The following is a 24,958-nucleotide window of genomic DNA, read 5'->3' as shown; positions in this document are numbered from 1 at the left end:
CTCGTCATGTGCTTCTACCGATACCGAATCTATCCATGTGGATGCCGCGAGAAATTCATATCGTGGAAGTGCACATACGCTGATTTGCCCCAGATTGGCAAGGGCCATAGTGCTGCACATCGTAGAGACCCCAATCGCAAGGCCATTGAAGCCGACTGGCCGTGTCCTAACCAGTGTTTCAAGTGGAAGAACGATGCCTGGACGAAACCAGATTGGAAGACTAGCATAGTGCTGAGATTGGAAGGATGGCATAAGTTGTTCTGGCGTTGATGGCTGGCAGCTCTCGAAAGACGAGCAGCTCAGCGCCTACTACCAACTGAGAATCTGGGAATTTCACATGCACATTTGCGGACGCGGTTCGGTTGGGAAATTGGGTGAATGTCCCAACCAATTCACTTGCTCACAAGACAAACGACCATATGGCGCCCTGTAACTTTGCGTCACGTGCAAGAGCGCACTGCTTGCTACCTAGCAACCATTCACCATTTCACTAATGCAATGGAACACGGACACAGATACCACATTGTATCATTTGCGACACTCTCGGCCCTGCCTGGGTACACACAAGCACACATCCACCACTCCACTCCACACCGCGTAGTGCACAGAATTCCCAAAAGCATATTTACTCGGACGATACCCACTTTCTCTACAGCTAGTATCCAGCCCCAAAGGCAAAAAGAAAATGTGCTTCTACCGCTATCGCCGCTGGGATTGCGGTAAGTACACAAAAGTGACGAAAAACATTTTATTTATATTTTCCCTTGTCGGCAGTCTCAAGCTGATAATGACATGATGCATTCATTGCTCTATAATAACAGGCTGCAAAGAAAAATATCTCACCTACCGCTGCGGCTACGCAGACCGCGATAAAGTCGGCAAGGGCCATGAGACCATTTGGCAAAAGGATACCAAAGGCAAAGACATTTACGTGGAAGGCGAGTGTCCTCATGGTTGTGTGAACTACAAGGCCAAGAAGCCCAATCCCAACGATGACGATTTGTATTGGCGGGTGAGGATTTATAAGGGTACTTCGGGCTGGAAGAATTTCTTTTATCGGTGAAGGGGCTTCTCTATCTCGGTGGGGATTGGATTGGAAGTTTGGTTTGGGTATATGATTTGGTTACCTGTCTTTTCTCTTTTCTTGAGGTATGTGCGCTCGTTGGTTCCCCTGCTATAGATTGTCTACATACGCACTATGCTGATTCGAGCACAGCATTTTCTTTTATTGAGCCGGTTGATTGATTTCTTGGTTGGTGGAGCACTGCTTTCAATCAGGACAGTGGCAGTCTCTTTCCGAGGATCGGGAGAAGAAATTTGAGTCCGAGCATCTCAGCGATCCAGCTCATCCTCTTGGTTGGGAAAATGCGTGATTTTGGCCCATTTCTGCGGTGTTTGTGTTACTTCCAGACCACCATCACCAATGAAGAAAATGGAGTGTACCTCCCCCCTTCATTCTCTTCTCTTGTCCAGTAACACGTGTCATATCGCTTGCTTTTATGACCCACCGCGTGGCCGTTTCCACTCCATCCAACAACCCCTTCGAACACACTCCTCCCATTATTGCCTTTCCTCATCTCATCTCCTCCCATACCTGATCTTCCTTTCTTTTCCCTTCTCCATACATCCATAACCCAGGGTGTGCACGTCTGTATCATCCCCAACTCAACCCAACCCAGCCCACCAAAACCGTGTCTTGCTCTTCATCCCCCATCATCTTCTTCATCTTCTTCTTCCCATGATCATCTTCTTCTCGCCATCATGTCGCCACAGGCGCCCCAGCCCCAGCCTCACCACCAGCAGTAGTAGTCCCAAAAACCAACCGACTCGTCCTCTTCTTCAACGCCTCCATCGTCTGCTCCGTCGTCCTTCCCTTTTCCTTTTCTTCGCGATTAATTCTCACTGCGGCAGCTGTGAATCCGATGCTCAGGGCGAAAATGGGATCGAAGAATCTATTAGAAAGAACCCCAACACCAGAAAAGTAAATTAGTGAGTTGAGCTTGTGGTGTTGTTTTTGTAAATGTGTCATGTAAAATGTAGGTAACCGAGCCAAAGACATGACATACCTTGAAATGAGATATGTGGGCGGCATGGTATGGTATATTTGTTTTCCTTCTTTTTCTCCCCTTTTTTGTATCTTCTTATCTTCTTTGTGAAGATGCGCTGTCTCCCACGACGGTCGCTTGTGAAGCGAGCTGGAACTTGAAACTCTGAGCTCAAAAAGGTGTAGTAAGGAACCTGGAAGGTACACGCGTGAAGTCGTCGTCGCTAATCTCCGAGAAGTAAAAGGTCTAGGAGGTAAAGCTATGACGCACCGCCCGCACCCGCGCCCCGCATGAGAGAGAGAGCGGTCAAGGGAAGCGATAAGCTACCTCCTACATACTGTACTTATGTACATGTACCGAATGTAAGACTTCATGCAAGTCAGCAGCCATATCAGATGACACACACACAGACACGCACAAGTCTGCGGCAGACCTGTATATTTACACGCCGCACGCAATGGATAGCATGAAATGGCAGGACTGGGCAAGGTTGCGAGCAGAAGAGGCTATGGTATGGCAGAGATAGCTAGCTACTACCGAGGATACATGCTCTCCCAGCTACCCTATGCTGTAGCTTCATAGTGCACGATGACGGCGAAGACAGATTGACAGACCGTCTGGGGCTCAAATTGACCGGTTTGCCTGGCTGCCTGCCATCTGTGCACAGCCTAGCCGATCATGTGCCGCGTCTTCATCGTATCAGATTCGTGTCTTAGCAAGCAGAAGTGCCCCTCCCAAACGCCCTGTCCCAAAGAGAAACCCTCCGTCTCATGAGCAGCCAGGCCGTGTGCCGGTCGGTGGGTGGTAATAGTCGTAGAAGTATCGAGTCGTAGTGGGCGTCATGGAGGTCGGGTATTGTCGTCGTAGTCGCACTGAGGTGTTCCTTCTATGCAAACTCGCCAAAGGTGTTCTCGCCCGAGTAGCTGTCAACACGTTAGTCGTGACTCCACGGAGGACCCAGGAAATGGGAGAGAAGACCTACGTAATGTACAGGAACCCGTCCTCGTCCTTGTGCTCCTCGTAGATTGAGCTCATCAGCGCAGCAGTTGGGGGAAGGACCTCGTCGACGAAGATGAAGATGGCCTTCTCCGGGCTGAGCTTGATGCGCTTGCGAATCACGTAGACGAACTGGCCCACGGTGAGATCTGCTGGAACGAGATACTTCTTCTTGTCGATAGTAGCGATGTCAGACTTCTCGACCTTCTCGCAGATGACCTGTACAGCGGTCCGTCAGTACTGCTGCTGCTGCTCGCGACACCGAGAGGCCGGGTGTGTGTGTGTGTGTATGGCGCGACTTACTGGAATTCTGTCGGCGTACTTCTGGCGGATGCGCTCAGCTTCGGCCTTGCGCTTCTCGAACGGGTGCTCGTCCTTAAACTTGGAGCGCATAGTGGCGGGTGGTGGAGTGGTGTGTTTTGCGGAGGAAGCTGTGTGTCGGTGGCGGAGAGAGGACTGATCCTGTTGGCGGTGTTGTTGGCGGTGTTATTGGTGTTGTTGTTTGGTAGGTTGGAGTAGATGTGAGAAGGTGGCTCGGTGGGATGGGAAGGCAACAGTAGGTAAGGTCAGTCCAAGGCCAGGTGCACAAGCTCGGGGGACCCACTTCAAGAGTCACATGTACCCAGTCACCAGTCGTCTACTATGAGTTTATCGCCGTACCTAGGTAGTGTCGTACCTTACTCACGCTTACTGTAGTCTGCACTCTTCACTTTCGGTTGGTTCGCTGATGACGCTCGTCATCTGGACAAGAGTTGCAGAAGTGCAAATACACACACCACTGTGAACGTGACGCATTGCCACAAAGGAATAGAAAGCAGTCATCGAAGACAAAGAAGTAAATATCAGTCGCCCGGTTATGGCCGAGCGGCTGAGATGGTGTTATCATGCATACATAGATAATAGATATAGGTATCCCGTTAGTGTGATACTTGGAAACCACACGGCAATACCTTCGCTGTACTCATCAATCAACGCTCGCTGAAAAACAAAGAACATATGAATACCCCCTCCGCTTCACTTCAAAGTGTCGCCGTCGGGAAGTAGTATTCATCCCACAGGAACTCGTAGTCTTCAATAAACGTTCCGACCATGTCCAAGATTGGCTTGCCCTTCAGCTTATTAGCCGCACCTTGAATCATCGTCCTCGTAATGTTCTCATAGAACGCCCCTCGCATCGTCCACCAGGCGAGTGACCACCCACGCTTCTTGATCTCTTCTCGCTCCAACTGTGTGAGACCGCGTGCCACGCCTCCAGGTCGCCTGCTGTCAAGATCGCGCTTCGCAAGGGAACGCGCGCCATATTCAATGCTCAGTCCGAGCAACCAAGGTCTCCAGTCCGCTTTGCCTCTGCCATCTTCTCGCTGGCACCAGTATGCCATTGCAGTCGCGTAAATTACTGGCCGGAGAATGAACATGACTTCAGCGATCTCACCAAATCCAGATGTGCGATGGACAAGTTGCTTGGGAGGCTTGATGTCGTCTGCCGTGAGCACTTTCGATAAGAGGTATGAAGATATATCGTTCGCATCTGGCAGAGGTGGTAATGTGAGGGAGGTCCGAGGCATTGTCCATTGTTCGCTACCGGGCTCTGAAGGCTCTGACGGTGGTGTGGATAGCTCTTCTTCCTCTGGTGCGGCTTTCTCTTCTACGACCTCTCTCTCGGGCAGAGGAGGAGTAAGCAGTGGCCGCGAATTTGTCAGGCGCATCATGATGAGCCTGCAAACTGCTTTGACCGCCTCGAGGAATATCACCAGTCTCCATTTCGCTTTCTCGCCCTTCCTCTTCGCCATCATCTCCAACAGAAGCTCGGTGTATTGCACGACTGTCAAGGTGGTCGCCATCCTTCGATACGTCGGGCTCTTCTGGCAATAGAATCTCGTGTATCGGTTGTGAGGACTCTGGTGTCGCGGTTGTGTTCGTAGAGTGTGCGCCAGCGCACGAGAGAGCAAGTTGTCATGGTATAGCGACAGTAGTTGGAGGCTGGAGTTGAGTCCTTCGGTTCCCACATCGGACATGCGCATACCTCCTGGTGCGAGATAGGTGAGAGATCGCAATGCGCCTTCGACCTGTCCCACTGCGCCTGCGTTCTTGGTGATGAAGTCGCCATACATGTGGATCCATTTCGTCGGTAGCTTGACGACCACTTTGGTCTGTTCTGCGGCGTGCTTGAGGCCCTGCATGGCGCCGGTCATGCTCGTACGCGTGGTCTCCTGCGACCTCCCAGTCTGGTATCCTCAATATGCAGAGGAGAAATTAGGTAGTGCTGTGTGTGTTGCGGTTCAACTCATCCAATGAAGCCGCTTCCTGTTCACTCGACGACGACGATGATCGACTTGTGCATGTGAGAGAGTGGAGATCCACCTCGGCTAGCTGTGTTGGGCGGTAGTGCTACCTCCAACAACGTTGTACGGGCATACCTCCGTACCTTAGAGGTAAACTCGAAACTTGCGCCGAGTCAAATACCATGAACACACATACTGTGGCAATGACTTGTGAGCGTACGACGTTGTAGCAGAGCTGCCGTAGACTGACACAATGGCATATTATAGCTACAGTAAGAAAGGACAATAATAGCTCTGCCCCATCTCTTATCACCATGTTTTCCCTGTTTCTGTCCCACCACACTCGCTCGCGATGGCTCACCTCTCCGACAAGTCCTCGAATGTGCGACGATACTTATACAGCAAGCAGCATATTCCAACCGTCCGGATCGCCGTCCTCGGATGTGGGAATGTGGGCAAGAGAAGTATACTGCGAAGAGTGCGTCTCGGAACGTCAAAGCGATCAACAAGACTACCTATATGAGTACCTCTGCTTACCTCCACGCCCTCCACCTAGTTCTGCTATGGCAGTCTGAGCGAACGAAGTCCCACGTCCAAGACAGAGCTCGAATGGCACAAGCATGCAGCCGTACAAGGACGTGATGTCCACGTGCAATTCGACATGATGAGTGACGAACCGTCTCGAATGTCAGAATTGGATTTACTGGACTTCTGGAGGTACAACGAGGCGTATATGGTGGTCTACGATGTTACAGATGAACAGTCTTTCGACGTTGCGGGCCAGCTGTGCGAAGTACGTTCTCAAATACCACGAGAACACCCTTGGCGCGTGCCCGTCTTCCTCGTGGCGTCGAAGGTTGACCGATGGAGAGGCGGATGGGCGGTGCCGCTTGCGAGAGGAGAGGAGCTTGCCAAGCGTGTGGATGCCACTTTCTTGCCCGTGTCCGCTCTGAGCGGCGAAGGGACGGGTGATGAGGTGATCGTGGACATGGTGGGCAGTGTGCTGTGGAGTCGATATCAGAATGAAATGGATTCTCCACCTCGGCCGGGCACGCACGCGGACACTGCGTCTACTTCTGATGCTGCCACCGAGTGGCCTTTGCCCTCATCACAGTATGTTGCACTCCTCAGAACTCACGCCCGCATGACTGCACCGTAGCTGATGCAAAACACAACAGACCGCCACCCCGACCTCCAACGATATGGCAGCGTACCGGTCCTGGTATACTACGGCTGCTACACCGATCGGGGAAACTGCTTGAGTGGTTAAAACCAAAGCAGAACGTCCACCATTGGACACCACCCACCAAATACCCAGAGCGGAAGTATGTTTTGCAATTCCTCTGCATCATCTAGCGAGCGGATCAGTAAATGCTAACAGTAGCGCGCTTCTCAGAGACTCATCGGTCGTCTTGGAACCGCCGCCACCCTTACCTACTGAACAAGCCCGATCACGCTCGCTCACGGATCTGCGGCGGAACAGAAGCAAAAGCGTGGTTTTTGCCATCAACAAAACCGATACTCCTGAGCCACCGCTTCCGCCTGATACACTCGGCCATCCAGCCAAACCGTATCGTCCTAATAAGAGACGTTCTCGAACTATGAGTCTGGAAATGTCGCTCAGTGGAGAGTACTTCCGGCAGGCCCGTGATCAGACTCCCGTTCAGAATCCACCTCGTGCGTGCGCGACATAACAGTACATGTATACCTACCTACCTACCTATACCTTACCTTTGAGACGCCGTGGTGCGGATGACGATATTGGAAAGAAAACCAACCCCATGAAGCTGGGCCTCTTTTTTTTTTCTTTTGTGCAGGAAACAGGGAAAAAGGGTTGTGTTGATGAATGATTGATTACATGTCGGTTGATAGTTGATTACAGTACAGCGCTTCATGTTTCTGCAGTTTATTGCTGATTGCAAAAAAAACCCAAAGACCAAGCAGCAGCCCGAAGGAGAGAGTTTGCGGTGGCAAGCTACAGGTAATCCTTACCTACCTTACCTTACCTTACCTTATGTTCATATTTGTATTCAGCCAATTCATGTTATTCACTCTTGGCAATGTCAAATGATTTCCTCGACCTCGACAATTCGACATTATGAGATTTTTTTCGGGCCCGTTTCAAGTGCTCTAAGCAGTACGTACGATGATTTTGAGCTCCAGTGGTGAAGGTGGGCAGCAGCTCAAACCTCCAACCCAGCAGCACTGTAGATATCTACCTACCTACGGCACCTTGGGTAGTGAAGAGAAGCGGACAGACAAATCCAAAAGTACATAAATTATTATGAAGGAATAAATACTTGAGAGAAGAGACCAGTGACCATCCATCTGTCGGTGATATATTTTATTGTATATTCTCCGAGAATACTGGTACGTGCTATACAAGTGCTGCCGCTATGCGTAATTGACGTGAGATACCGCACCGCCAATATGCCATACCGGGTGACCCAGCAGAACAGAAGGTGACATCGTCTTTGGTCACTCTTGAAGCTGGCTCCCCCTACTCCGATCGTGTCTCTCGTGAACAGTTCCCAATGCACATCCAAAAAGCTGTATCGAGAGACAATCCCATGTCCAACAGCCACTACTTTATTCATGCAACCCGTCCATCATGTAGTCGTCACCATACCAGGCAAATGCCGCTGAGCTCTAGCAGCGCCGCCAACTCCTTGCTGCGAAGACAAGCATATCCAACCACCATGCAAGAAGGTCTCTGCTATTGAAGTAAAAGCGATTTCCATATCCATCCCCCACTTGCTGTACACATGAGCGCCCGTGTGAAGGAACGAGGATGATGTGTTCAATGTAGAAGGGTCTTCCTCTACATGCCCATCATCTGCTGCATCTGGTTCTGCGCGTATGCCATGGGCTTGATGTCCGGATGTGGCACAGCGTCGAACTGGTTGAATTGCAGTTTGTAGTCTGACTCGATATTGATGTAGGCACCTTTGTTTTCGGTAGAGTCGCAGTACTTGGGGGCTGAGAAGACGGTGATGCACTTTCCACCGTGCTCAACCTCGTAGCCATCCATGCGGACTTCGTGACTTCGAATGACAGCCTCTAGACCGTTCTTCTCGCAGAAGCGTTGCGTGACATCCGGACCAAATTGGAGACCAACACCACGTTTTGAAGGACCGCGGCCAGGCGCCGTTTGCGGATCTGTCCAGAGCATTTCCATCATAAGCCCTTCTTGGCCAGGCTGACGTTGGTTGTGTCTGTTGAGTTTTCTAATATCGTCCAGAGAGACTTGATCGTCCGAGAAGAGGCCGCCGTGCAGGACTAGATACTTGTCACCAATCAAGGTGGCCAGTGGCAGCGCGGAGAAGGATTCGGAGAACAATTTGAAGACACGCTCGTTATACTTGTGCTTGCATTCACCCTCAAAGCCGTACATTCGGTTCATGTCGTCCGTTTCGTGGTTGCCACGGTTCAGGAAGAAAGACTTGGGGTGCAGCCACTTGTAGCTGTACAGCAAAAGTGCAATCTCTGAGGACCACGATCCTCGGTCGACAAAGTCTCCGTTGAACAGATAGTGGTGCTTTTCGGTAGGGAAGCCATTCAGTCGGAAAATCTCGAGAAGGTCGAAGTACTGGCCATGCGTATCTCCGCAGACCGTCATCTTCACATCCGACTCGACGTGAGTCTCCACCATTGTCGGCTCGTTGTAGATGATGTCTTTGACTGCCAGGATGATCTGGTAGACGTACTTCTTGTGAATCCTCTTGCCATCCTTGAAGCGCTGAATCATGTCATCGATGAACTCTTGTGTCATCTCATCCTTCAGGCGTACTCCATCATATGCGTCTTCGACCACCATGTTCTCCAAGTCAAGCCCTTCAGCAGCAGAAGGCGCATCCGCAACTTCAATGGCCTTCAGAAAGGCATCCCGCTTGACCATCTTGTTGCAGGCATCGTATTGCGCTTTCGCAAGCTTATCCCCAGGGTTCTTCCGCACCACAATCTTCCAGTCGTGAATTGCATCGTGATGTCTGAGGATGGCGGTGTTGGCGACAGCTCTTCGATAGTAGGCTTTGACAAAGTCTGGGTCGATCTCAATGGCTTTCGTGGCATCAGCGATAGCATAGCCATATGCCTCGAGCTTGAGATTTGCCTGTGCGCGATTGGTGTAAAAGGCAGCTTGTCCAGCGTCCTTCTCGATGGCTTTAGTATAGTATTCCACCGCGGTCGGCCAGTCCTTTGCCTTGAAAGCATCATTGCCCTTGTTTTTCAACGCGACCGCATCCAGGCCGTCGTCTGCCGCCATTGTGGGCTGCCCCAGTGGCGATCGGAAGTACCGTGGGTCGTTTCTACCGGGGGCTCTGATGATCGTGCTGAGATAAGGGAGAACTAGGGACCGAGGGAGAGAAGGGGAGGAAATGGAGGATCGAATGGTGGTTGAGTGGGTGAGGTGAGTGGTGAATGGTTCTCAACTTCAGCTCAGGAATGTTCCAGTCATGAGTAAGCTAGAATATGTCCGGCTAAGATATTAGCTCTGCTGCTCTAGCGACAAGCGACGTAAGTGGTCCGACCCTGGTCAAAGCACGAGCATTATTGCTGCTTTGTGATCGCCTTCCCCACTGTCTAGGTACATAGTACTTCTACTGCACCAGTGGTACACCGTACATGCAGTGTGGTAGCCTCCATACATCAACATCTTACCTCTACTCTCCTACCTACCTCTGCTTCTATATCAAACTACATATCCAAAGGAAATCCACCACCCAGACACATCTCCCCATCATGTCGCAAGTCCCACGTGGCCTCCGCGCCTGTCTCGTGTGCTCGTTTGTCCAGGCGGCAAACAAGTGGTCCAAAACCGGATGCCCCAACTGCGAGGACTTTCTCGAATTGCGCAACAGCAGCGACGCTATCGGTGATTGCACGAGCGAGGTCTTCGAAGGGCTCGTCACAGTCAATGACACGAGTACGGGCTGGGTCAGCAGGTGGTTGCGGATTCAAGGCTATGTCCCCGGTGTCTATGCGACGAAAGTGAATGGACTGGTGAGTTGTTGCAACAACCTCATCTTGACGGGGACGTCAAAGACTTACACTTGGCAACTCGCTCGGGATGCCATTGGCAGTGTGACGACTACAGTGCTGATTGAACATTACATGTAGCTCCCCGAAGATTACGTCGCTGCCGCTGAGAATGCAGGAATACGATATATCCCGTAAGTGACCCCGGCGAAATACGGATCCACTTGTGGTATCAACCAGGATGGCTTGTGCCAATATGTTGCACGCTCAGGCGGAGACAAGACTGACTGGTTGATTTCAGGCGAGATGGCAGCGCAAACGATGATGATCAGTAGAGCAGCCAGTGCTCAAGCAAATTCAGCGTTCAAGCGGGTACGAAAGGCGTTCGGGGACAGTTTTGGCTCTATCAAGCAGACATACAGTGATGTGGACCCCTCACTTGGGTCATCTGAATCACAATCAAGCTACACCCACGTGCAGCAGGTCCATGCCCTTCATATCTGGTGGCTGTCCCGTAATCTTCAGCAAGAGACTCCATACGCTAGGTACCACACATTTTCCGAACAGGACGACAAGAGGCACGAACTTTGACCCGGCAAGGTCTCCCTAGAACGAAGCGAGCGCGTTCGAGCTCTCCGTCAGCGGCCAGATCAGCTCGTAAAACCCATAAGAGCCGGCGACAAGTAGCATGTAGTATAGTACCGTCCATTGCACACCAAGGCCGCGAGGTTTCAAGCCCTCGAGGCCTGCTGTTGCGTTCCCGCCCTCGTCCTTGTCTTGCATCAAACTGTTGCCGACTCTGACCTGACCTCCATCATCACTTTTTTTGCCTTGTGCCACGTCTGGTGTCATTTCGTAGGCCTGATAATCCTCCGTCTGACCTACCCTCCCCAAAACCCGTGGAAACCCCATGAAGTTGCAGAAAGTGTGCGCTGTGACTGCTGCAAAGACATTTCCCGTCCGGAGATAGAGGAAGGCGGCGAAGAATCCAAAGAGTGTCGTGTAGGTGAACTGAAAGAAACTTCTGGCCAAGCCGAGGAGAAGGATTTTGCCGAATGAGCTCTGGCCAGATGCCGTTCCACTCATGACGAACTCAACAAGATGATGAACATGCGCTGCTCCAAATATGAGTGGCGTGGTAAACACGATCCGGGTAGGGGAGACCTTCGCCACGAGATAGAGTGACACAACCAGACTGCGAAAGACCCATTCTTCAGCCCACGGAGCTACGACGTTGTTTCTCAAACCTCGTAGATCTGTGAAAAATCGGTCCTTGAAGGTCGCGAGATTCCACTGCCGCCATCCGGAGTCCACGAGAATCGTTTCGTACAACGGCCCGATGAAGAGGATGGATAACAACGCCAGTGTCTTGGCGCAATCGGGAAGATTTATCGGCCAGACGGCCAACAACCGTAAGACATCGCGTGGAGTGGAATGGCCGGAAGACACCAGGACGTAGACGGTGACAACGGTCGACGCAATACAACTGAGCCCAACTGCGCGAACTCGCGCTTTGATGACTGCGGGTGCATCGCGCGAGGTCAGAGGGGTGGCGCGTAGGGTCGGACTGAGGTAGAAGGGCGCGACGAAGAAGGCGGTAAAGAGGAGTCCGCAGAGCAGAGCGGTTCGCTCTGATATCGACGGCGGCGGTTCTGTGGTCCAGGCCATGTTGTCAGCGCCAAGCCATGGGTGTTTCAGGAAGATGGAAACCTGAAGTATTATAGTGTGTGTAGGTAAGGTAGGCTGCAGGTACAGGTACAAAGGTGCGAGAAAGTGAGTCTCTAGGCAGTGCCTGCCTTGCGTGCTCATGCGAACAATACAAAGGCAGGTGCACTGCACTCACCTTTCTTGTTCCAGTAGAATTCCTTCATATTACCAAGCCATCGGTAATAGTCTCTCGAAGGGAGTGGCATCGTTCGTGTGACCCAACTTCGTCACTTGTTCGTTCTAGAATGTCCTGCGCGTTTGCCTGATCTTGCTTCAAACGCGTCTAGTTCTACCTCCTACCGCGATCTCATTTCTCCCGCCGACGTGGAGTGATTCCTGATCTCCTGAACCCGCCACCTGCCACCTGGTTCCTCACTCCACCGTCTCGTCACGTTCGCTATCAAGGCTGCCGCAGTGCCAGCAATAAAAGGAAGAGGTGCAATGCAGAATCTGCGGTAAGAGAGTGGAGGAAGCTGCAAAGTGCAAACTACCTAGGGAGCTATCTAGGTTATGGCCTCAAGTTCTCAACCCAGATCCAGAGCTCCGCTCCGTCCAAACTACCTTAACAACCAGATCTTCCAGAAAGTTGGGAATTGAAGTTTCTCCGGTCCGTTGGAGGCTCTAGAAGGTACAATACGCTGCCATGGTGCGTCGGTGCGATGCGCTTGATCAATGACACCTGCACCTTCCAGGTTGCGTTGCTTCTGCTGAACTAGCCGAGCCCAGCATAGCCTAGCCTCGCCAGGGGTCTGACAAGCTGCGCTAAACCGTACGTGGCATGATAGCAAACGTTTAGCGTCTTCATTCTTCCGGGGAAGGGAACCTGAGTTTTGGTCGAAGTGAGTGAGTGACTGAGTGATGGATGGTGCTGGGCCGCCCGTCGGTGAGGGTGTGCGTGCTGCTGGTTGCCGTCGACCATAGAAACAGAGCATGTATTTTGTTAGTCCAATCACAGAATGTCGTGGTGTTGCAATATTCGCCAATTAATATGTATTGTGGTATGGTTACCTTATGGTTGATGCTCTCTCCAGTCTCAACAGCAGAACGTGCTCGAGCGTGCAGGCAAGCTTCAGGAAGCTCCGGCAGTGAACCCCTGTCGGCCTACGATTTGATCATGCACATGCAGTTACCTCACAGTCGTACCAGAGACCAAGGAACACGCACACCATTGTCTCGTCCCGTCGTCGTCGTCGTCTTCTTCTTCTTCGTCTTCTCATCATCCTCACGCTCCTTTCGCCTCGACCATCTCCCCTCCGGTGCTACTACTGTATCCTTCTTCTCAGCATACTTGCCAACGCTATCGCCCGCTCAGAGCGCCTTGCCCGCGCCCCCGACACGTTCTCTATCGTGGACCAGGACTGGGCGAGATAGATCTACTGAGTAGCTGTACACGGTCCGGGCTCACAGCTCTCGCGATTGCGATAAGACGTGTGGCGCCCGAAGACCAACCGCTGCCGCAACGTCCCGTCGAGCTTGGTACTGTTAACCTTCCAGCGCGCAGCTCTACTCTTCCACCAGGCACGGGCAGGAGAAAAAAGACGGGCAGACAGAATGGTACAGGACGTCGTTGACGAGAAAGAGCTGGCGCATGCCAACGAATTCATACAGAATGGACACCCGAAACCCTCCGGCGGCGTGGCACACGACGATGACGAGGAAACGAATGAGAACATATTTCTCTTCATTCCCAACCTGATTGGTGAGTACACCTCCTTTCGCCAGCACCAGAGCAGCGTACTGATTGTCAACCCGGTCAGGCTACTCGAGAATCGTCTTGGCCATCGCGTCGCTCTACTTTATGCCCTTGCATCCGCGCCGCTGCAGCTTCCTCTACTCCATCTCCTGTCTGCTGGATGCTGCCGATGGTATCGCAGCGCGAAAGTATGAGCAAAGCACACGGTTCGGAGCGGTGCTGGATATGGTGACAGATCGCTGTACCACCACCTGTCTGCTAGTCTTTTTGGCCACTGCCAAACCCGCATATAGTGTCATTTTCCAGCTGCTCATCTCGTTGGATCTTGCCAGTCACTACATGCACATGTATGCGACTCTGGTCATGGGCGGACAGACGCAAAGCCACAAGAACGTAGATGCGAAACGGAGTTGGATCATGAATCTCTACTATACCAACAAGGTATGCAATCTCCCAGCGACTCTCTTCCCGCATCGGACTCCTGCTGACGTGGTCTGTAGACTGTGCTGTTCGTTGCCTGCGCGCTGAATGAACTCTGCTTCATCGGTCTCTATCTGCTCTGCTTCAGCTCGCCTCTCATCACCCCAGCCTTAAGGCTGCCCACCGAAACCACACCAACATCACCCTTGCAGCCCACCCCATCGCTCCTTTTCTCCAACCCCTTCAGCGCAGCCGCCATGGAATATGCTCGCGCCAACAAGATGGACTCCAATATCCCATGGTTCATCTTTGCTGCTTCAGCTCCAGTCATGCTGTTTAAGCAATACGTCAACGTCGTCCAATTGGTGCAGGCCAGCAGGTGGTTGGCCGAGGGCGACAGGAAAGACAGGAAGAAGCTCGGGTTACCGAGAAAGAAGGGAATACGGGCGAGGAAGGATTTGTAATGTCGTTGTTATATATGGACTCATGCCTGGTGGAGCAGGCCAGACGTTGCTCAGCACGACATGGACTCATAATGGCTGCTGTGCTTGTAGACGAGCGTTTCACCTGCTGACTGGATACATGTCAGTGTGCTTAGCGTGGCGTATGGGTCTTTTTTTGAGTGCGAATTTGGCATGGGAGAGGTCGGTCGACTCGCAGGTGGGTTTCTGCACATACAATTTCGGTCATGTCAAGGGAAGTGTGATTTAATCTAGTTCCGCACTCCTGCATCGTGTTCTACGTCCAAAGGGTATTAGAATGCCAACTGCACACAAGATTCGGTTCTATTTAGTGTCTCTGTATAAGCTCCGCAGCGCAATGTCATGACAGCAGTGCGATCCTATGGCATACACACACTTCAAGCCTACATGTACCTTATCTATCAGTCCACAATCCACATCCGAGGCGCATATGTTGAATGTAGCCGTCCAATGGTATGTAGGTAGCTGGCTGGCTGGCTGGCTGGTTGCACGTCAACGTGGTACTGTAGGAATCATGTGGCGTACATGTACATTCCTCTGAACCCTCGTATCATGTATACATACACTTGCCAGCCTACAGTAAGCAAGATATCATAGCCATCTCGCCTCTATTTCCGCCTCAAGAAAAAGTTTTCCAAAGTCACAAGAAAGATCCACCATGTCTCCTCCCCAACCATCATCCTTCCACCCGGCCCGCGACATACCCGACCTCAGCGGCAAAGTCATTCTCGTCACAGGAGGCAATGCCGGAATCGGAGCTAGCATCGTCCACGCTCTGGCGGCGCACCAACCCTCCTGTATCTATCTCTGCGCTCGCACTCCCCGTAAAGCAGAGACGGTGATTGCGAATCTGCAACAGCAATTTCCTCGAGCGAAAATTCGGGCCTTGCAACTCGATCTTAATTCCTTTGAGAGTATTCGGGCGTGTGCGAAGGCTTTTTTGGATGATGATGGGAATGGGAATGGGCGTTTGGATCAGTTGTATTTGAATGCTGGGATTTCCGGGACGGCGCCCGGGTTGACGGAGGAAGGGTATGAGAATACTTTTGGTGAGGATTTTTTATTATTATGCCTTTTCACTTTACCTGGCCTACACCTACAGGTACCTACCTAAGGTGGTATCAGAAAGAGAGAAAAGAAAAAAAAAACGATATTTGGGGCAAATTTTTCCTATTTTCTTTTTCTAATACCATCACAGGCGTGAATCATATGGGTCATGCACTATTGTGCCAACTGCTCATGCCTAAACTCCTACAAACACAAAAGCTGCCAGATGCAGATGTGCGAATTGTTGTCACGTCCTCGAGAGGTGGGCACAGTTTCATTCCGAAGACCGGTCTGGTTCCAGATCTCGATACGATGAAGACACTCGAGGCATCCGGGATGAACAGCATCACCCGCTACGGGCACTCGAAACTGGCGAACATACTGTTTGCGCGCAAACTCGCACAGGTCTATCCCGGCATCACCACCACATCGTTCCATCCGGGAACGGTGAAGAGTGAAATCTGGGAGAAAGCCGAAGGGATGAAGTGGATCATGTGGGCTCTCGCGCCTGTGGTGTGGTTGACAGGCGTCGATTGTGATAAAGGAGCTGAGCCGGGCCTGTGGTTGGGTACGGCGGAGAAGAGTCTGATTGAGAATGGGAGGTATTATGCGCAGGGGACGTTTGGGAAGCCCAAGGATGATAGTAAGTACGCTGTGGACCAGAAATTGACCGATGACTTGTGGCAATGGACGAATAAGGAGCTGGAAGCGCATGGCGCTCCAGGATGGCCAGAGGTATAGATTTTTGATGTGTATTTGGAGAGGCGGATGATTCCCAGGTAGAGTGCGATTCACAGTAAGAAGAAGAAGAGTTTGTGGGTGCAATCTGATGCGCTTTAATGCACTTTTGCAGTGGCTGTCTAATGTTAGTCAATTCCCCTGCGTATGGAGACGCATCGTCTCAGAGCGATCGGGTTAGAAATAGAAGAGCTTCCAGCGACGGGTCTTGTGCAGATATGGTCCATCTCTTGCGAGATATCGAGCTACTCATCTTGTAGGGAAACCACATGCCTGGAGCTGTCTGGTCTAACGTTTCAATGGAAAGACGAAAGCGGAAGTGGAAGTGGAGCTAACTAACGTAGGCAGAGCAGAGCTCGTTCACCAAAATGATGAACAATGCTGCCTTCGTCACTCAGCATAGTCCACAGCCAGCGTCGTCCCGCTTCGACTGTTGGCGCTCCAAACTTAACCACTGTGCAGCCTCGCACAGATGCCACAGACCATAGCACTTTGCTGGCAGTCTCCATGCGTTGCCTTTTAAGTCGATTGACGATTACAGGATCTGTCATGCTCTCCTCATCATCACTGCCGCTGTCCCACTTCTGGCCGCCAATCCTCGGCAACGCTTTGAACTCTCGTGCAAAATGTTTGCCAAGAGCAGTGAACATACTGCCATAAACGACCAAGGTGCCGTATACAGCGAGACCATCCATTCTGTGAGCCACACTAGTTTGTAGAGCTCGCTGATCGAGCATCAGGTTATCTCGCAACAAGAGTCTGCGATCTCCAGCTGGCTGACACAGGTAGACCTCATTGCGACTGCCATATCGAAAGAACGACCAATTTTCGCCATTGGCTGGTCGACCATTTGACACCCAATCAAGAACACAGAGATTTCCACGAGAAAGTCCAGGATCATCAGGAACAGTGATGTTGTAGACCTGCTTCTGCTCAAAGCAGCTCTTCTCGAATGGCTGAACTGGGTCGGGTAAATAGCAGAGTGCTGCACCCGGCGCAAGAGTCACGGTCATAGTCTGCCTGCTTACTACATCACTGCTGATGGACTTGAAGAGTTTGGTACTGCCTTGAGTGAGTAGCGTGAGGCGCGTGTGGGACTCCAGGATGACATCAAGGTCAATGACATCGCCGGCCACCAAGCCACCGCCGTAGGTGAGAAGGTAGACAGTATGGATCAGTTCGGCAGCTCCATGAGCGATTCTCACAGGAGCTGGCGAGACCAGTTTGAGCGGATACTGGTAGTGCACCGTACGAAGCCTTGGAGTGTTGGGCGGCAGAAGGGACAGATGTATGGTGCCGTGTCCAGGAGCTGAAGGAGGCGAGGAGAATGGGTTGTTCACGAACGCCATGTCCCGTGCCGAAGGTGTTATCGCAGCAGCAGCATCTTGCATCAGACTCGCGGGCGCCGCCGACAGGACTTGAATCCGAAGACGGTGGTGGAGTGAATGGGGGAGGGATGGGAGGAGGGACCGGGAGTATATAAGTGAGTGAGTAGGTAAACCTTGCCTGCGAGGTATGTACGAGGTATGTATAAGTACCTCCTCATGTAAATGATAGAGTGGAGGTGGCCTCGGAGTGATCGCTAAGAATTGACTTCCCGAGGCTCCACTTTTCGTAATGGTCAGTGCATTTGACGCGCCTTCCATGTCGACGTGAATTATTCAATGTTGTTCAACTAATGAGGGGCCGACTTCAACACTCAGGTGCCTTACGTTGTACCCTACCACTTACCACCTACCACCTGCTATACCGACTGCGACTCACTTCACTCCCTCCAGCACCACAACCACCTAGCTTCTTCTAGCATGCGCATCGCTAACATCACTCTACGCGTCTGGAACGAATTGGTTCACTCAACTTGACACCGTCGTCATCCGCACCTTTCCACGAATCACGCGACGCGACCTTCAGGGCGCGCGTGAGCGAGCGAGCCGGTCGCAAACAATAAACGCGTCCTCGAGACGACCTTGGGAGAACAGCAATGTCGGCATCAGTGTCGCCGGCGCCAACAGGTGGGGATGGAGCCATCAGACGCGCTTCTGGACGCGTGAGAAAACAACCGCAACACTTTACCTCCAGCCCATACGGAGGTGCCAAGCGGAAACGCGACGACGCAACAGACGCCAATGGAGATGAGGACATGGTTGACGACGACGACAACGACGCCAACGATGACGACTCGGATGATGAGGATGACCCCGAGGACGAACCTGACGAGGAGGAGATGCGCGAAAGGGCAAAGAAGTCGCGTCAAGTGAAGAAAGCCGCGGCGGCGAAGAAGCCGCCTCAGAAGAAAGCGAGAACGCAGACAAATGGGGTGACGCTGCCTATACGGAGCACTGCAAAGCCATCTGCACGGAAGCGCCCCCCAAAGAAGCCTCAGGGAATAGATGGTGCGGATGCTGAAGCAGCTGGCGGCATCTATGCAGATCTTTTTGCGCGAAACAAGCCGGCGGACGAGGTGGTCGCACAGTGGCTGGCCAGCTTCAAAGACGACGAGACAGTCGCCTTGACAGACGTGATCAACTTCCTGATCAAGTCTGCGGGGTGTAGCCTTAAAGTAACCAAGCATGATATTGAAGATCCAGATGGGGTCACGGAAAAGTTGCGAGACCTGCAGACGGAACATCAAGCTTCACAGCCAACCGACTACCCTCTGATCGCGAAGGGAAAAAGTGGCACCTTGTTTCGACAGAACATAACAAACTTCATGAAACAGTTGATCAAATCTATCTCTGCAGCAGGTCTCTTGATCGAAAATCCGGAGCTGTTGGAAAACATCAGTGTGTGGTTTTCCACCATGTCTTCCGCATCTGATCGTTCATTCCGACACACCGCGACTGTCCTCTCGCTCAGCGTGGTGACTGCATTGTGCGAAATTTCGACACAGCTGGCTGATCAATTGCCCAATTTTCAAAGGCAGGTCGCAGCGGAGCAGAAGAAAAAGAGAGTCAACGTGCAGCGGGTCAAGGACGTCGAGGCAAAGGTCAAGCAGGCCAACGATGATCTCGAGTATATGGAAGCTCTGCTGAAAGACTGGTTCGACACGATTTTTATCCATCGTTACCGCGATGTGGACCCTTTGATCCGTCGCGAGTGTTCCGAAGCCATGGGAGACTGGGCCATGGCGAAGCCGGAACACTTTCTGAATGGCAATCACCTCCGCTATCTTGGCTGGGTGCTCAGTGACACGCAGGCGTTGTGTCGGCTCGAAGTCATCAAGCAGCTGCGACGTATGTACCACGATACCGATAACCTTGGGGGACTGAGGACATTCACGGAGAGGTTCCGTCTACGCCTTGTCGAAATCGGAACCTCTGATGCTGACATGAGCGTGCGAGTTGCGGGTATCGAGCTGCTAGATATGTTGAGGAAGAGTGATCTGCTCGAACCAGATGACATCGATGCTATTGGCCGTCTCATTTTCCACGACGAGATCAGAGTCCGCAAGGCGGTCGCAGGATTCTTTTCTGAAAATGTCAAGGATCTCTTTAGTGCCAAGTTGGATGAGCTGGGGGGCATCGAAAAGCTCGAGGAAGAACTGCCAGAGGTTGGTCCTGGCACTTTTGAAACGCCGCAACTTGCATGGCTGCAGCTCAAGTCTCTTGCTGAGATGCTGCAATCGTACGATAGCGAAGATCCAGTCTCCAGCCAGTTTGAGCGCAGTGGAACGGATGGCAGTCTCATCATCAACGTAGTCGGCACTGAATCTCGCTTCACTCTAGCGATCAGTGCAATTTACGACAGACTCCCTGAGTTGGAAGAATGGCGGAGTCTGGCTGGCTACCTGCTGTTCGATCACTCAGTAGGTCGAGCAAATGGTGTCGGTAATGATACCTTGTCTCGGCTGAAGCATGAGTGTACATTGACTGAGCAAGAAGAGCTCATCTTACTGGAAGGTCTGAATGCCACTGTCAGAAGAAAGTTGAGCGATCTAGCTGAGCAGCACGTGCACCACGCCAAGGGCAAGCTCACCAAGAAACAAAAAGAGGACCTACAAGAAGAGCTTGAGGAGAACGTTCGACACCTCACGGATAGCCTCCCAAGACTTCTGAAGAAGTTCGGCGATATGCCAGGCACTGCTGCAGCAGTGCTACGCCTGGAAGGCGTCTTCACAATCCCCGCTCTTCGCAGCTTGCGGCAGGACCCAACTGTCAACGGTGCACTTCTGGATGATCTTCACAAGCAATTCATGTCCCACGGTACAGACGAGGTGCTTGGACCAGCTACCAACGCGATCCTACACGCAAAGGCATACGGCGAACTCGACGACACCGCAATGGAGAAGATATCGAGCCTGTGGGATGACGTGGTCAATAACATCAACGAGCTTATCAATGTGAATACCTTGACTGTGCGTGGAGCTTTGACCGAGGAGGAGCTCGTTGCACTGGGTAATAACCTACTCCGCATTGTGCGGCTGGCAACTATCTCTAGTCCAGTGGCTGCTCTTGAAGATGAGAGCCACGTGCTGAGTAATCCTGCGACTGACAAGAATTCCAGCGGTACTATCGACTTCATCATCGGCTTGCTGAAACGTGCTTTGCACTCCAGCGGGCCGGAGCTCGAGCCCGAGGAGGCAGCGCTGGAGGACATAGTGGTCGCGCGTGCTGCAGAAGCTGCATTGTTCTACTTTCGATGGAAACTTTCAGCTCTCGCCGCTGCTGTTAGGACAGGGGCGACCTCTGAGCTCGATACAGATAGAGTGCTGGAACCTTTGTGCGAGCGGCGAGATGCATACGTCGAAAACATCAGAATGGTTCTGGATGGGCGAAAGCCGAGTGAATCTGTTCGTTACTCCTTGACTGGCTCTTTACTGGATCTATACACGTCAGGTGCCGTCCTACGCACTGTAAACGCAAAGGCTGGCGTAAGTGAGGACTATACTGTCCTCATTATGGAACTGGAACCCGAATCCGAGCAGGCTGTGCTGAAAACTTTCGCCATTCTAGAAAAGGCCTTCGCCAGACTGAGCGGCAAAAAATTGGAAGAACATGTCAAAGACGACGAGGAGATGGACGTGGACGCGGATCCAATCGATGCTGATCCGCTGTCTGAATCCGAGGACGATGAAGATGAGCCCGAGACACAAATGTCGCAGCAAGCTCGGGACGCCAAGCTTGCGAGACCTCTGATCGCTGAACAGAAACTCTGCATTCTCACAGCCAAGATCATTCAGGCTGATGCTGCTGGTGTCCTTGTTGACAAGTCGATACGGAGGCGAATTGAGCGCAACAAAAGCAAGCTTGGACCGAACTTCAAGGAAGTCGTCGCGTACTTGGACAAGTTTCGCATAGAGAAGAAAAGTGCGGCCAAGAGCAAAGCAAAGACCAAGCCCAACACCGCTGCAAATGGTGCTCCCAAGAAAGGCAAAGCAAACCCTAAGAGTAATGCCATTGTCGCCGAAGACGAAGTGGACGATGAGATTGAAGACGATGAAGATTCGGAGGCAGAGCCCCAAGACATTGATCAAGGGGAGGATGAGAGTGTACACGACGAGTAGATGTCCCCTTCCTTTGGGTCTCTTTCTTCCCTGACGAGCAGGGAGCCGGGCCTGGAAAATAGATGGAGAACAAGTTGGTGAGAGAAACAGGACAATGAATGGCCACCATGATGTGCAAAACTCATACCCTTGTTCAGGACAGGCGAAGTGTGAGATGAAGAGAGTATTCCATGTACAGAGCGGTGGTGTTTGCAGCTTTAGCGTTTTATCGATATGTGCTCCGTGATTCCATTCCGCGTCTGTGTCAGCAGGCTATATAGTTCCAGTACTTTTTGCTGTACGCTCAGGTGGGTATCTCTTTCCAAAGAAGAACAATCAGAAGAAGAAGAAACTCGATATACTCAGATGGTCGTCTACAGCTCCTGTCTCTACCAGAGACCATGAACGCGTGCCGCCCAATTCTCCACTGCCATGCCTTTGAGATCGTCTCCATTGAGCATATCCGCACCCTATCGTAGTCGTCGTTCGTCAGCAAGTCAGTCTTCCATCATCTCCCGCCCTCTCCGCGTGGTCCAGGTATTATGATTATCATTAAGATTCACTTACTTCAGCCATCAGAGTATGCCAAATATAATTACGCAGGTTGATAGGCCAGCTCGGCGTATCCCAGTACCTCACCACCAATCCTCTCTTCTTTGCACCTCGAATCTGAGCTCTGATCTTCTCCAGCTGCTTATGAGACAGCTTCCCTCGCCAGACGAACCCAATGGACTTGGCGAACGACACGCTCGCATAATACGAGTTGGTAGTATTGAAGTCGTCGGCAGAAGTCACGAAATCGGTTCCTTCATTACCTTGTCCTCCGCCACTTTTGCCCCACAATTTGGTGGGGGCAATATATAGAGCATCGTCCTCTTTTGTCCGCGTATCGTGCCCTCGTTTTGGTTCCCACATTTGATCGAGGGGTGCATCGAAGAAGATCTCGCGACGTTGACCTTCGTTGACGACCAAGTCGAAAGGAGTATTGCCCGTTCCTACGACTGTTACAGCACGCTTGTGTATCTTTTCTCCGTCATAGTAGGTAAGGTAGTCCTTTTCTCGAAGTGCGGAGATTTGCTTCTGGACATATCGATACGTCTCGCGGCCACTCGTCTTGAAGTCGACGAGGAGAACAAGGCTTTGATCAGGATCCTCATCGAAGACGCCGTGGCGAGATGTCGTCCCGAAAGTATTGTTTGGGTTCATGGTATCGATCAAAGCTACCAAGGGATTGACATAAAGGTTTCGGAACGTCCTTTTCCTCGTGAGCGAGGCAGTGTTATGGCCAACATATAGTTCCTCATTCAGGAGCCAGACGTCTGCTTCGACTCCAGTGCATCCCCAGTGCAGCGCATCGTATAGCGGCACTTTTCGCCAATAGTCGTTGTGGGAATGACACCGGATTGGAATCACGTCTCTCGTTGCATCTGTGGGGTAGCGCGCAAGGCCCTCGCCAGCTCGTCCAGGTGAGGCCCAGTCAGGTAGGAAGTTTTCATAGAAGTCTAGGTCCCAGAGCAATCGTGCTCGCCCCAAGAGTACTTGCAATAAGTGCAAGGCTCCACTGGAACAATTCAGCAGCTATCTCCACCAAAACGAGCTTACGCATTTGCACTCACAAGAACATCAGCACCACGACTGGTAGTGCAAGACACGCTCTCTTTACAATTGCTGCTGTTCTTCCTCGCCGATGTCTTCGGACGTCTCGCGGAGACGTCTGCCTCGGCTTTCCTTTTTGCAGTCCGCCATCCTTCGAACACAATCGATCATGATCTGTGCTCGGTGTCCTTCGTTTGCGAACGCTCATGCCCAGAAGTTCGAATACATAACCCACAAATGGTCTCTGCTTCCAACGCTCCGACAAGTAATAGTCTGTCGTGTCCTCCTCATCATCATCATCATGATCATCATCGTCGTCGTCATCGAACGAATCGCGATATGGAAGAGCGGGTAGAGTGGAAGTTGCTGAGCTTTGACCTTCCGAGGCTCTAGCGTTTTTAGAGTAGAAGTCGTCCATGTCCTCGTGCCCGGCGCCCCGGTCGGCAAGTGCCATAATCTTGAATCCTCCAATTAATAATCAACGCTTCTATCTATTCGTGTTGCTTGGGAGATGTTGGTGCCTTGGTGAGTACTAGGAGGTAATATTGCTCAGGTCCCGAGATTCCCTAGGTATGTCTGTGGTGGTTCTCCCTGCTGGCAGACTCTTCCAAATGACGCGCTTCCCGTTGGCGCGTGCGTGCTATGGAACTACCTGACCTTATGCAAGCCACGTCGTGGCGTGCTGTCATCAGAGCTGGACGCAACTGCAATTGTCCAGATCCGGGACGAGGAGGAGGAAGGGCCGGGCCTGTTGCGGACGCAGAGAGGAGGAGGACGAGGAGGACGAGGAGGGAGAAGAAGGAAGGATGGCATGATGGAAGTGAAGCACAGGGCGGCGGCGGCGGTCGCAGTGTATAAAAGTCGGAGAGATGATGGTAAAGAAGGCCAAACCATGTGAGCGCATAGGTAGTCTTCCCTTCCCGACTTCTCTCCCAATCCAGCCGACTTGGACACGCTGATGCATGCCGTCCGCTGACTGGACACACTCGGCCGCACGCCCCACCACGGTCCACCTCGACGACGAGGGAGGCTGCTGCGGCATCCGGCGGCATCTTCGGGCCCAGAACTCAACTACTGTCCCTCCTAGTCTTTGATTACATGCTTGCCTGCTGTATACCTGTACGTTGTATGTCACTACAACAACCTATCTTGGATCTTGCCACTCTTCCCTCATGATCCTCGATCCACCAAACAAGCCCGCAGTCCTGGATACAATGCAATAATCAGCTCATGTCATGCGTCTTCCGACCAGCCTCTTCCCTACACCCATTGCCCATCTAGCAACCCGCGTGTCCGCTGTGGGAACCAGCTGGATTAATACTGGAACGACGATCATGCCGGAATATCATCAAAGATAGAGAGAGCGAGCGAGAGAGAGACATCGTGTCGCGTGACCAGGCGAGCATCGTGAATCCGAGACTTGGGCGCGGAATTTGATAGAATACGCGCACAGCTCGCAGACCGAAGTTGTTCAGAGATCGCGACTCTCGACC

The 24,958-nt window shown here is 52.0% G+C and overlaps 12 protein-coding genes across 12 annotated transcripts; 6 read left to right on the top strand and 6 right to left on the bottom strand.

The window, feature by feature from the left end:
* The first annotated feature begins 677 nt into the window (after positions 1-677).
* Positions 678-2,231, top strand: SEPMUDRAFT_147316 (uncharacterized protein). Its single transcript, XM_016904223.1, has 4 exons — positions 678-719; positions 822-1,149; positions 1,217-1,952; positions 2,067-2,231. Exons 1-2 carry the CDS (start codon positions 686-688, stop codon positions 1,061-1,063), a joined length of 276 nt encoding a protein of 91 aa, XP_016763550.1. The 5' UTR covers positions 678-685; the 3' UTR covers positions 1,064-1,149; positions 1,217-1,952; positions 2,067-2,231.
* SEPMUDRAFT_16720 (uncharacterized protein) lies at positions 1,811-1,963 on the bottom strand (the record flags this gene model as incomplete). The annotated part of the gene is made up of 1 exon (XM_016908279.1): positions 1,811-1,963. A coding segment is annotated over one exon (153 nt), but the record flags the coding sequence as incomplete, so codon positions are not given.
* Positions 2,232-2,931: 700 nt separating the features above from the next.
* Positions 2,932-3,434, bottom strand: SEPMUDRAFT_38471 (autophagic death protein Aut7/IDI-7; the record flags this gene model as incomplete). The annotated part of the gene is made up of 3 exons (XM_016908707.1): positions 2,932-2,968; positions 3,028-3,260; positions 3,345-3,434. The coding sequence occupies 3 exons, from the start codon at positions 3,432-3,434 to the stop codon at positions 2,932-2,934; spliced, it is 360 nt and encodes a 119-aa protein (XP_016763549.1).
* A 484-nt stretch (positions 3,435-3,918) lies between these two features.
* Positions 3,919-5,295, bottom strand: SEPMUDRAFT_147314 (peroxisome membrane protein). The gene has a single exon (XM_016904222.1). It carries the CDS (start codon positions 5,231-5,233, stop codon positions 4,061-4,063), a length of 1,173 nt encoding a protein of 390 aa, XP_016763548.1. The 5' UTR covers positions 5,234-5,295; the 3' UTR covers positions 3,919-4,060.
* A 380-nt stretch (positions 5,296-5,675) lies between these two features.
* Positions 5,676-7,115, top strand: SEPMUDRAFT_131118 (uncharacterized protein; the record flags this gene model as incomplete). Its single annotated transcript, XM_016902396.1, has 4 exons — positions 5,676-5,801; positions 5,880-6,436; positions 6,502-6,648; positions 6,720-7,115. 4 exons carry the CDS (start codon positions 5,676-5,678, stop codon positions 7,015-7,017), a joined length of 1,128 nt encoding a protein of 375 aa, XP_016763547.1. The 3' UTR covers positions 7,018-7,115.
* A 2,856-nt stretch (positions 7,116-9,971) lies between these two features.
* Positions 9,972-12,278, bottom strand: SEPMUDRAFT_123723 (CaaX prenyl proteinase Rce1). The gene is made up of 4 exons (XM_016901857.1): positions 12,144-12,278; positions 10,602-11,952; positions 10,442-10,494; positions 9,972-10,324 (listed from the first exon to the last, which is right to left on the bottom strand). Exons 1-2 carry the CDS (start codon positions 12,211-12,213, stop codon positions 10,907-10,909), a joined length of 1,116 nt encoding a protein of 371 aa, XP_016763545.1. The 5' UTR covers positions 12,214-12,278; the 3' UTR covers positions 9,972-10,324; positions 10,442-10,494; positions 10,602-10,906.
* On the top strand, positions 10,064-10,635 carry SEPMUDRAFT_114524 (transcription initiation Spt4; the record flags this gene model as incomplete). The annotated part of the gene is made up of 3 exons (XM_016901095.1): positions 10,064-10,324; positions 10,442-10,494; positions 10,602-10,635. 3 exons carry the CDS (start codon positions 10,064-10,066, stop codon positions 10,633-10,635), a joined length of 348 nt encoding a protein of 115 aa, XP_016763546.1.
* A 912-nt stretch (positions 12,279-13,190) lies between the features above and the next one.
* SEPMUDRAFT_147312 (CDP-OH_P_transf-domain-containing protein) lies at positions 13,191-14,945 on the top strand. The gene is made up of 3 exons (XM_016904221.1): positions 13,191-13,706; positions 13,765-14,141; positions 14,201-14,945. The coding sequence occupies exons 1-3, from the start codon at positions 13,559-13,561 to the stop codon at positions 14,582-14,584; spliced, it is 909 nt and encodes a 302-aa protein (XP_016763544.1). The 5' UTR covers positions 13,191-13,558; the 3' UTR covers positions 14,585-14,945.
* Positions 14,946-15,226: 281 nt separating this feature from the next.
* On the top strand, positions 15,227-17,585 carry SEPMUDRAFT_147311 (NAD(P)-binding protein). The gene is made up of 2 exons (XM_016904220.1): positions 15,227-15,651; positions 15,801-17,585. Exons 1-2 carry the CDS (start codon positions 15,261-15,263, stop codon positions 16,388-16,390), a joined length of 981 nt encoding a protein of 326 aa, XP_016763543.1. The 5' UTR covers positions 15,227-15,260; the 3' UTR covers positions 16,391-17,585.
* Positions 16,723-17,736, bottom strand: SEPMUDRAFT_37858 (UreD-domain-containing protein; the record flags this gene model as incomplete). The annotated part of the gene is made up of 1 exon (XM_016908684.1): positions 16,723-17,736. One exon carries the CDS (start codon positions 17,734-17,736, stop codon positions 16,723-16,725), a length of 1,014 nt encoding a protein of 337 aa, XP_016763542.1.
* Positions 17,737-18,099: 363 nt separating this feature from the next.
* On the top strand, positions 18,100-24,294 carry SEPMUDRAFT_123720 (STAG-domain-containing protein). The gene is made up of 3 exons (XM_016901856.1): positions 18,100-22,339; positions 22,437-23,430; positions 23,486-24,294. Exon 1 carries the CDS (start codon positions 18,369-18,371, stop codon positions 21,888-21,890), a length of 3,522 nt encoding a protein of 1,173 aa, XP_016763540.1. The 5' UTR covers positions 18,100-18,368; the 3' UTR covers positions 21,891-22,339; positions 22,437-23,430; positions 23,486-24,294.
* On the bottom strand, positions 22,286-23,423 carry SEPMUDRAFT_31207 (uncharacterized protein; the record flags this gene model as incomplete). The annotated part of the gene is made up of 2 exons (XM_016908470.1): positions 22,286-22,339; positions 22,437-23,423. Coding segments are annotated over 2 exons (1,041 nt in total), but the record flags the coding sequence as incomplete, so codon positions are not given.
* Positions 24,295-24,958: the final 664 nt, after the last annotated feature.

Source organism: Sphaerulina musiva (assembly GCF_000320565.1).
Source record: "Sphaerulina musiva SO2202 unplaced genomic scaffold SEPMUscaffold_2, whole genome shotgun sequence".
Classification (NCBI taxonomy): domain Eukaryota; kingdom Fungi; phylum Ascomycota; class Dothideomycetes; order Mycosphaerellales; family Mycosphaerellaceae; genus Sphaerulina; species Sphaerulina musiva.
The sequence above is the reverse complement of the archived record's forward strand: the minus strand, read 5'-3'. Positions and strand labels throughout refer to the sequence as shown.